Here is a 12,009-nt window from a genome sequence, read left to right as displayed (position 1 = left end):
AGGGTAAAATGCTTTTCCTTTGCAATCTTCCAGAAACCATAGGTGTGTTCTAGCTTATCCTGCACACGTTCAAAAAAGTCATTAGTTGATAAAGTGAATCTTATTGAGGAATTAAAATTCCGCGCATGCCTACGGTCTTGGTAATAAGGATATTTAGCTCGAATCAAATCATAGATTTGGCGTGTGCTTGCTTTGTGTCCACGACTGTTTAAAATTGCTTCTGAAACCATGTACTTATACCCTAAAAGGGGATTCATATTGTTAACGAATTCATCAGCCATGTCAGAGTAGCACAAAAGATGTGTGCAGTTCTGTCTTCTTTGCTCATCAAAATGATTCTGCTCAATGGCTAACAAATTCCTGTGTTTCGTTTTCAAGGTCAACAAAAGTAACTACTTTTACTCCTTATTTCAAACGCCAATTGGATGTGTCCTTTTAATTGGGTTAAGTTTTGTGGTTAGTGATAGGCGAATGTGGGAAAAACATGTATCATTTTTTTATCTCGTTTGTGAAAACATTCCTACACTTATTTCAGTAACATTGAGTTTTCTAGAAAAATAACAAAGAGCACTGTGTGAAAATAGTGCTTAGACAGCCATATCAGTAAATACACACACCTGCAAAATGAAATGTTTTTTTCCCACATACATTTCTGTGTGTATTTGAAAGTCTGGTTAACTACCTGTCTGCATGAGTTTAAATACGTGTGTATCTATATATATATAAATATATCTCTCTCATAAAAAAATATATATATATATAGTGTATATTGTACTATATGTATAGTGTGTGTGTGTGTGTATATATGTATATGTATATATATATATATATATATATATATATATATATAATGTATCTTTTTTTTTTTTTTTTTTATATTGCAGGAGTACACACAACATATTGATGGCAGTAAGTAGGCCTTGTATGAAACCTATTTAAATGGTGATAAACATGAGTGAATTAAGTAATAAACATTTGTTTGCACCCAATAATGTTAGAGGCTCACACTTAGTATAGTTGTCAAACATTAGGCCTGTATTATTAAAATAGTGTGTTTTCACAAGGAAGCATGAAGTGTATGTTTTTTGTAAATACATCTATACCAGTTTAGATAGTACTATATATATACACACACACACACACACACACACAGTGTGTGTCTGTGTGTGTGTGTGCATATATCAATACATACTACATATATTTTAGTATAAATTCAGAGATGTTCTTGAAACAAGAACACATAAATGATTAAAGGACAACATTACAATGGCCACCAAAGGTAAGTAATATTTAACACAAAATCCTGCTGTACACGTACAAGAAAGATGTTTGCAGTTAAATAGGTGCTTTTATAATTGCATGAAAATAATATGCACATGCAATGATTACATCAATTAACACACCCAAATGCAATGTTTTGCTGCAAAGTCAATGGCAGCTTCTCTAAACTTAGCAACTGGCTCCTGGTGGAGCATTACTGAACAGACGATTAATACATCAATATTTATAACACTATTCATTAATTAGGAGTGTTAACATTTCCAAAAATTCACGTGTACAAGAACATACTTGAAAGTTTGGAAACAACACAGTCTTCAGCATACATACAATAGTAATTAGATAATCTGAAGTCAACAAAACAAGGCCAAAGACATATTTTGTGAATTTTAAAATTTATTTTTTTTGTTCTTTTTGCGAGCGAGTAACAGGCCTGCTTGTTGTCTCTTGAATTTTCCTTTTTCTTTTGCCACCAACTTTAGGTACAACAGAGCCACTTTGACTGGCCTCTGGCACTTCACGGGCAGGGCTTGTGGCCAGTGACTCACCTACAGGGCTTTTGGGCAGTGACTCACCTACAGGGCTTTTGGGTAGTGACTGTTCACCTACAGGGCTTGTGGCCAGTGACTCACCTACAGGGCTTGTGGCCAGTGACTCACCTACAGGGCTTTTGGGCAGCGATTCACCTACAGGGCTTTTGGGCAGCGATTCACCTACAGGGCTTTTGGGCAGTGACTCACCTACAGGGCTTTTGGGTAGTGACTGTTCACGGACAGGGCTTGTGCCCACTGACACATGTGAGCAAGTTGGTAGACACTGCACAAGTGATGGTTGGTCTGTTTCATGTGTGTCTTTTGTTGTTTTTGACCAAAAACTGGTCAGTAGTAACTGCTTGTGTTTTCTTTTTGTGGCCTCCTTTGTAGGTGTCAGCTGCTGAATTTGTACAGATGGCAGCGGTAGGATGTCGTCAGGAACCTGCACAGCAATGTCTGCTACTTGACTGGTAACATTTGGGCCTGGTGAATGAATATCAGAAGCATGTGGTGAAAACTGACCTGCATGAACAGATCCTGCCTGTGAGCTGTTGAATTGTGGTACATTAGTCATTCTCCAGTAATTAGCTTGTGTTTGCTGAACAACTAATGCTTCGAATGAGGTGTTGATTTTTTGCAACTGTTTAGGCACTTCAATGAAGACTCTGTGGAGATGTGCCAATTGTGAAACTGTTTCTTCCTGCAGTGCAATCATCCTTTCCAGCACTGTCATCAGGTCAGAATGGCGACGATTTTCTGCTTCCACAATTTTTCCCTCAGAAGCTACAATTGCATCATATGTGGTTTTTGCTGGACGATTTGGCGGTAAAACAGTTTCAATTGGAACCTCTTCATGGTCACTTGCTTGTATTTGTGTGTCTATGGCGGCGGCGGCGGCATCATCATCATCATCATCATCATCATCAAAATCCTCTTCATCATGTTCTACAAATAAATGTACACATTATTAAATGGCATGTTAATCTCTGCTGTGTTACTATGTAATTGTACTGTGTCATAAGTAACAACTAACATGTTTCCATACGTTTTATAACCTCACATTAAAAACTACCTTGACTTAAGAATAATGTTTGGACTCAGTATGAAATATGAGTGACTGAAAACTTGCTGTAAACTCACAACTCCTACATGATAGTTAACATCACTAACACAATACAAGTTGCCTTACACTTCATTTTCACTGACACTAAGTAATCCTATTTAAAGAAGATGTGCAAAACAAATAATGAACATGACAACATAACATATAGAAGAGCACATATTATATGGCCACCAACTGATACACTCACCTTCTAGGTGTGTTGAGCTGGCTGACCCAGGTGAAGACACTTGTTCAGTCTCAGGTGACACATGTCCTTCAGGGGCAACTATATATAACAATAACATAAGTTTTACATTTACATGTGTAAATATTGAACAAACAGTTATTGTATGTTCTGTATTTATGAGTACCTAACAGCATAATTTCCTTAACCCAAAATGTGTGTGTGAAAGTGAACATAAATAGTTGTAATAACAATGTACATGCCTGTGTACTTAGAACTTTTGAGTTCCCTAACATAAAACATACTATGTTCCTGCAGTAATGCGTGAGGATAAATAGATAAAATTTGTACATAAAAATCATATGTTGTGTAGTGATATCAGTATCATAATGTACATAACTATCATGAGATGACCATTCACAATGGTTATCATGAAGGTGGTCATATTGCAAAAAGTGTTGTTTTTGGTAGAGGATATGTGTGGTACATTAATATAAGATGTGGCACACATGAATGTGGCTGTGACTAAACAAGACAACACATGCAGTGTGTGATAATGTGTCGTTGATAGTAGTAGTTCAACTATAGATATGAGTGAACTAATGTGTGACGTACGCTTTGATAAGTAATGAGTTGTTGGGGCATTTAGTAGCTAAAGTGAAGCTTTCAAATGAGTGTGATTAACTTCAGTTGTGCTAGTCAGGTTGTAAGAACGGAATTCCCTTCCCCAAAAAGCCTAATCAGCCACACCTTTCAATTACTTGAAACAGGTGAAAATGGTGTGAACTAAGTTGACCCTAAAATGAGGCTGCAATTAGTGTGTGTGCTGAACCCCACCCCCTCTGTTGAAGTGTATGCTGTGATGAGATATTAATTGCAGCTGCTTTAACACAATGGTAGATGAGCTAAATAGTCGTGTGCAGTTTTTAAGTTATGAAAACAATGACATAAAATATGATACGTGTGCCTCATTATGCTGTCTGTATATGAGTTAAAGCAAAAATGGACCTTTTCATAAACAACTATAGATGTGTTAGTGCAAGTGATGTTTGTAGGCCGTTGCATGCAATATATTTGATGCATGCTTAAAATAGGCAGTAATGTCATGTTTGTCGGAGTAAAATAAATAAAATACACAATAATATTCTACATATTTCTGTTCTGTACCTGTAGCTAGTAATAATTTCTGATTAACATGTGTTACACATGTGTACTACCCTGTTGTTCCCCATCTTCGCCCACCATCAATTGCTTCCACTGCAGCAATGCATTTTGGGAATTCACATGTAAATGAGCACGCAGTGGCACGTGCTATATTAGTTACTGCTTTTAGTAGGACTACAACATATATGTCTATTTTGAGATATATATATATACAGAATCAGACATATACATATATAGATACAGGTATGCTTATATTGTGAAGACAGTATAAAAAGCAGTGTAACTATGCAAAATAACTGTAAGCAACGACACGCCTAGTACAGTAATATTTCTCACCTGGTGGAAATTGTGAGGGGTAAATTCCTATATCACGGTCACCAGGTAAGCCTTCCACGACGACGGGAAGTAATTTTGCCCGAAGCAGCTCCTCCAATGGACTTAATATGAGACGTTGTGGTGTGGGCCCACCTCCAGTGCCAGTAGCATGCACGCGTTGGTGTTGTATTTTCTTTTTCAATTTGGACCTAATATCATCAAATCTCTTGTGACAATTCCGCTTGTCCCTCACATGATTCCCACACGCATTGACACCAATGACTATTGTGTCCCACATTTCTTTTCTGCTTGCTGAACTTGTCCGCCCTTGAAAAACATATAAAATATATGAGGTAAATGATTAATAATAGAAGCACCAGTTTCCTACACTGCTAGCTGTTCCAAGAGATAGCAAACATGCTGTTTTATGTGTAATATGTGAAGCACATGAGCATTCACTACTAAACCTATACATGTAAGCAAGGTTGCATTCATATTGTATGCAGTTATGGCAAATTGACCGCCTGTGTTTAGTTGTCCTTGTAAGGCATGATAAAAAGCTGTGTTTCCAGACTATTTAACATAGAAAGATATTCTGAACCCATATTTGCATATGAACAAAACTCAGATGACCTAGGATCACATGTATTTGAATAATAAATGTAAAGGTACACTTACCTAGTAAATGTCCATATATACTGTCATAGTGCTCCAGAATGCCAGTGACAAGAGCTGTATTTTCCTGGTCATTGAAGCGAGGATTACGTGGCTTCTCCACACGTTTCTTCCGAGCAGGTTTAGGGTCAGAGCTTGGCTGGTGCTGACTGGACTCTCCTTCTTCCAATGGAAGAGCCTCCAAAAGCTGCCCACCAGCAAGCACGCCACCACCAGACACCCCATCAGCAACTGCGCCACCAGCAGCACTCACAGCACCAGCACTCCCACTCCTAGCACCAGCACTCCCACTCCTAGCACCAGCACTCCCACTCCTAGCACCAGCACTCCCACTCCCAGCAACAACACTCCCACTCCCAGCAACAGCACTCCCACTCACAGCAACAGCACTCCCACTCACAGCAACAGCACTCCCACTCACAGCAACAGCACTCCCAGCAACAGCACTCCCACTCCCAGCAACAGCACTCCCACTACCAGCACTCCCACTCCCAGCAACACCACTCGGTGCACCAGCAACATCACTCCCCTGAACAGTACGTTCACTCCGACGCGTACTCGCACGAGTAGCACTCCCACTCCCACCAGCATCACTCTTCCCACGCTTTGCGGGCATACTTCCAGCACTCACAAAAAACAGACAACTAATGTACAGCCAATCACACGAAACACTTCCACATATAAAACAAGACAAAGATGTAAACAAAACAACAATGGACAAAGCTCACCCAATACACAACAAGTCTCTCCGTCAATATGCAAATGTTCAATCAGCCAGCTCTGTGCGTCTCTCTCTCTCTCACTCCCAACAACACAGAGAATGATTAGCAGTACACGTTGCCTTTAAATATGGCGCGCAATCCAATACATGCTTGTTTCGCCTGATTCAGCAAGATTTGTGATTGGGCAACCTATCAGCACCCCGCCACGCACGCCGATACACCTGTGTGTGATCGGCTAATCATCGTGAGAGTGGGCGGATTTGTTTTCGGGTTGATTTTGAATGTATTCGGCACTTACTGCATACGGAGAGGAAAAATCGCCATTAACATGACTAATCGGTAAGCTTGCCGATTTCACTTAATCGACGCTTACTGCATGAGGCCCATAGTGTAGTAGGTAGAAAAATTTATATGGGACTGGTAATTATAAAAATGCGCACTCACAAACATGACAGGAACATAAGAATGTATGAGTAATACTCAATCGCCAAAGGTAGCAGGATATTGACAGAATAAGCATCATGGAACTCCACCATAGCTGCTAGTTCTTGGGGATTTCAACTTCAATTGACTTGACCCTAAAAACCACAAAATCCACACACAAATTAAATCGCTTAACCTATCGCAACTTCTTTCCCAACCCACACGGACAAACCTGAAATCGCACAACCATTCCTTGCTAGACTGGATTCTCTCCTCAAAAATCCCAGCAGAATCCAATCCTCTGGCATCCTTCCTGACATTTTCAGTGACCATGCAATAGTGTACTGTGTAAGGAAAATTAAACTGCCCCAATCAAGCCCTAAAGTTCTCCTCACTAGAACATTTAGAAACTTTAACCCACAACAGTTTCTGGCTGACCTTACCAACTGCCCTTGGCACAGAATCGATTTAATTCCTGACCCTGATTCTGCGCTCGACTATTTCCAGTCCGAGTTCTTAAAACTTTGTGATACCCATGCTCCACTACGCAGAATAAGGGTACGGGGTTCTCACCTTACATGGGTTACACCTGACCTTATAGCACTCTACCAGTTCAGGGATGCCTTGTGGAAAGCTACAAAGTAACTGGCACTACCAAGGATCTCAATCACTACAGCTGCCTGCGGAACATGTGCACAAGGCAAACAAGGCATGCAAAAGCACAATATTACTCTGACAATCTCCTCCAGAATACATCAAACCCAGCTAACTTCTGGAAGGTTATCAACAACATATTCCAGCCTTCTAACCATCAACAGCCAAGTAATATCACTAAGGGCGACATTACTCTGACAAACCCTACCGACATTGCAAATGCATTCAATAATTACTTTGTGGGGTGTGCTACTAACTTATTAGCGAAACGCAACCCAAACCACAACCCTGTGTATCCGAAGAGGAGATTACACAAGCGCTCCTCAAACTAAAACTAAGCAGCCAATATGGACCTGACTTACTACAATCTAGGTTCCTAAGACTTGGTGCCCCAGCAATTGCCAAAGCAATTGCTTCCATAGTCAACTCTATCCTGTCTGCAGGCCATATCCCTAAGACCTGGAAAGCTGCCAGAGTTGTCCCAAACTCCAAAAGTGGGGACAAAAACACTGTCTCAAACTACAGGCCAATCTCCCTTCTCCCAATCCTATCCAAAGTAATGGAAAAATGTGTCAACTCACAATTAAGCAATTACTATAACAAGACAAATTTCCCTAGCCAACTCCAATCTGCCTTTCGCCCCAAACACTCTACCGTAACTACCCTGCTAAAAGTTTGCAATGAAATCCAGTGTGGAATGGAACGGGGTCAACTCACTGGTGCAGTATTCCTAGATTTTGCAAAGGCTTTTGATACTGTTGATCATGCTATCCTGCTTAACAAACTCCAGAGCTCTGGAATAGGAAAGCATGCTTTAAACTGGTTTCAGTCCTACCTATCAGATAGATCCCAACATGTGTCCATCTCAGGCTCTGACTCCAACCCCCTGGATATCACCTCTGGTGTACCGCAAGGTGATGTTCTGGGGCCCCTACTCTTCTCAGTGTTCATCAATGATCTTCCCACAGCTTGTCAGGAAGCCTCAATACACATGTATGCAGATGACACAATCCTATATGCACACAACCATAGCTTCTCTGACCTTCAACACATACTTCAGTCTGACTTTTTGAGACCCGAAAAATGGATTTCCCAAAACAAACTGTTTTTAAACACTGACAAGACTGTAACAATGGTATTTGGGACCAAGACTAAATTTGTAAAGCTTCCAGCGACTGAGCTCCAGATTAGAACCAACACTAACACCACCCTAACCCCTGTCACTAGTTTTAAATACCTGGGCATATGGTTTGACTCATACTTAACATTCGGAATGCACATTGATACCCTGACAACCAAGACCTATGCCAAACTAGGGGTACTTTACAGGAACAAATCCTCCCTAAGTCTCCTGGTCAGAAAGCGTATCGCACAGCAGATGCTAATGCCAATTATTGACTATGGAGACATAGTATATGGCTCAGCACCTCAAACCCAACTTAGCAAACTTGACACCCTCTACAATTCAATTTGTCGTTTTGTTCTCCAATGCAGCTATAACACACATCACTGCGAAATGCTAAAAGAACTAGATTGGTCATCACTAGAGTCTAGGCGCAAAGTTCACTTCTCCTGTCTTGCCTTCAAATTCTTTATGGGCAAGCTACCCAGCTACCTGAACAAGCTCCTCACCCCTACCACATGCAGCACCTATCATCTGAGATCAGACTCCAAAAGACTGTTCATGGTCCCAAGGCTCAACAAAGTATCCGGACGTTCCTCCTTCTCTTACCGTGCACCCCAAAACTGGAAAAACCTACCAGAGACTCTCACATCCACCACCAGTGCATCCACCAAAGTTCTTTCAAATCTAAGGCTGTCACACATTTTAATCTGGTCTGTAACTGTTTCATACACCCATAATATATATTATCTTTAACTGTACATGCAATGTCTTGTATATAATGTATAACCTGCTCATTTATGTAACTGTATTTGTAACCATGTATTATTTGTCTTAACTCTGTGCCCAGGACATACTTGAAAACGAGAGGTAACTCTCAATGTATTACTTCCTGGTAAAATATTTTATAAATAAATAAATAAACACACACATTGGACAAGAGGAATATATACCGCTCATACCGACATTTGGATCTTATTGGAAGCAAAGTACATGCTGTGTTCGCCAACGGAGAGGAGTCAGAGATTGTCTACGAGCTCCCGCTGACGTCACAACTCTCACGAGATTCTAGTTGGAGTGAGGAAGTAATTGGTACTCTGTACACAGAAGCGACACGCTACTGATACCAGCAGCACATGGTGGAGTTCCAGGATGCTTATTCTGTCAATATCCTGCTACCTTTGGCGATTGAGTATTACTCATACATGCTTATGTTCCTGTCACGTTTGTGAGTGCGCATTTTTATAATTACCAGTCCCATATAAATTTTTCTACCTACTACACTATGAGTGCGCCTGTTGTTTTCTTGTTTTTGTCTTATATATAATATTTAGATAAATTATGGTGGGTGAAAAAGGTGACGAAAAATCCTCTGATGAGGAGCCAGTAAACCTACTCATAGACAGCTGTTTCGACCTTTAGGGTCTCATTAGTGTGAGTCTGGTTGTACTGGCTAGGTTTCACCACATTTAGGTAAGATATATATATATATTTATATATATATAAAAAAATATATATATATATATATATATATACAGAGTTATAATCAGTGACTGAAATGGTTAAACATAATTACCACTAGAGGGTACCATGGCAATAATAGACTCAGGTTACCTTGGAAGAAGTATCCCAGTGATGCAAAATATGCTTTGTTCTAGCTGCTGATGTCACGACGCTGGTCACGTGACATCCATTAGAGTGTTTGGCGACCCCATATGGTGCCGCGGCACCTCTTTAGCCTTAAAAAAATACTTTTTAAAGAAAAGCTGAAAGACTCTAAATGCTTGTATAATGACTGAGTAGTATAGACATACTATTCATTTTTCATTGGCAATTAAGGATTTTATAAGCCATATACTAAAGAGACAAGAGTTCTTAATAGAGACATCCCTTCTATCTATTCTACAGATCTAACTCTACAGTACCTCTAACTGTCTTTCTAGATTAGGGTTTTGTTTCTTTAGTGTGCATCCTAGTATCAATTGCTACAGTATTCAGCAACTGTAACATTGAGGAATTCAATTATACATAAGGACTGTCTTAAATAACAATTTGATATTACCCTAATCTACTACATTGTATATCTAAAATACGAATTATAGGTAACCCTATCTATTTACTAATTTAAGTCTTGGGTTGATTCCTTGTCCGCTTTAATATTCAGAGTATTAAGATCGACCAGAAAAGTTTTAAACTTTCTTTTTTTTGCCGATGATATTATTCTGACTATATATATATATATATATATATAAAAAAGGAAGCGCAAAAAAAACCCACAATGAGTCATAGATCATTAAAACATTTATAAATTTGACTCGATAAAACTTACATAATAAAATAGGATCCTTGTAGACCCAAACATCCACAAAAGCAAAGCATAGAGAGAGGGGGTCCACAAATCCAGAGTCCATGGACCTGAGTATGAAAAAGAGTCCAATGGTATTGCTGGATGTTACAGCTCTCAAAGGATGGAGTACGCACCCTCGTGCAAGCAGGGGGATGGCCGCAGCTGCCCAAGCATACGTCGTCACGCCTACTCTCAGCTGTGTGTTGGCGTCACCTCTACCTTGACCATGGCGGAATGTGTGGATCACTAAGTCAACAAAATGTTCTAAACTAGATTTTTTTTTGATTCTTATCAATTCATATCAATTATGTTCAGTTCCCTTGAGATGTATCCCTATTTTTGATAACCCTGATTTTGGTCTGGGTTGGTTTACGTGTTCTTTTGATCTGTGGAAGGCTAAAAATGTTAGAGATGTGAGGGATATGCTATTCAATGGTAAACTGCTAAACTTCAATGATTTTGTCATAAATACTCTTTCACTGGTGCTGAGGTGTTCAGGTTTTACAAGTTTGCCATTATCTTAGGCAGATGTCCCTGCCTGGGTCTTTCCCAGAGTGCTCTGTATTCAAAGAGCTACAGTATGTAGAAAAATAAATGATCAGTGGAGTCTAATCTCTATTTGGTACCAAGCTCTTATTACTCGGGAATTCAACACTCGTTATTCTCACCATTATGTGGAGCAATGGGCCCAGGATTTTCAGGTAGAAATTGCATGGGAAGATTGGTAAGATATTTGGGTAAATGCAACGAATACATCATTATGCACAATATCTAAAGAAAATATCTATAAAGTTATTTGATGGTATGGGCCACGAATCTTTGCAGGAGAGGTTGTGGTGGTGTCGGAGATATGGCCCATATCTGGTGGTTTTGCCCAAAAATACAGAAATTTTGGGGAATAGTGAAGAATCTGTTACATGAAATAATTGGGATACAAATCCCTCTATACCCATTTATAATGGTTCCGGGAAAGCCTCTAGATAATTTAAATCAAAAATTAGTATTGCATATTCTGACAGTGTCGAGACTTGCAATCGCAGGGGCCTGGAAAAAGTCCCAAACCCCTCTAGGAGAGAGATTATTTTGAGAGTAAATGAGATGCAATCTACGGAAAGATTAACAGCCTATGTGAGACATAACACAAGAAAATTTCAAAAAGTATGGGAACCCTGGAATTCTAGGAGGAATATGTGAATCTCTGAAACAATGTGGATTGAGGGTTGTATTTTATTATATACATATATATATATATTTATTTATTTGATGGTGATGGTGATGTGATAATAGCGTCGTTATATTTTATGATACCTGTGTAAAATGTGTGGTACTTCCCACCCCCTTTCTATTTTCTGTATCCCTTTTCCTTTGTTTTTCTAAGACTCAAATAAAAAGTAAGTTACAAAAAAAAAGTCAATTTGCTATTGTTTTCATTGGAGTATCATTTGAAAACATTCATCAATTTGGGAAGTCCTTCAGTGAAAAGTCCAGC

At 39.4% G+C, this 12,009-nt stretch overlaps 1 protein-coding gene across 1 annotated transcript; it reads right to left on the bottom strand.

Moving 5' to 3' along the window:
* Positions 1-1,235: 1,235 nt before the first annotated feature.
* LOC142503820 (uncharacterized) lies at positions 1,236-3,237 on the bottom strand. The gene is made up of 2 exons (XM_075616553.1): positions 3,122-3,237; positions 1,236-2,756 (listed from the first exon to the last, which is right to left on the bottom strand). Exons 1-2 carry the CDS (start codon positions 3,216-3,218, stop codon positions 1,675-1,677), a joined length of 1,179 nt encoding a protein of 392 aa, XP_075472668.1. The 5' UTR covers positions 3,219-3,237; the 3' UTR covers positions 1,236-1,674.
* Positions 3,238-12,009: the final 8,772 nt, after the last annotated feature.

This window comes from Ascaphus truei, chromosome 10, assembly GCF_040206685.1.
Source record: "Ascaphus truei isolate aAscTru1 chromosome 10, aAscTru1.hap1, whole genome shotgun sequence".
NCBI classification, from domain to species: domain Eukaryota; kingdom Metazoa; phylum Chordata; class Amphibia; order Anura; family Ascaphidae; genus Ascaphus; species Ascaphus truei.
The sequence above is the reverse complement of the archived record's forward strand: the minus strand, read 5'-3'. Positions and strand labels throughout refer to the sequence as shown.

Excerpts from the sequence above, each read along its gene's own strand:
- LOC142503820 (XM_075616553.1), bottom strand. The coding sequence starts at position 3,218 with ATGTTATTGTTATATATAGTTGCCCCTGAAGGACATGTGTCACCTGAG. Across the intron at positions 2,757-3,121 it reads CAGCTCAACACACCTAGAAG|AACATGATGAAGAGGATTTT; the intron begins GTGAGTGTATCA and ends ATTTATTTGTAG.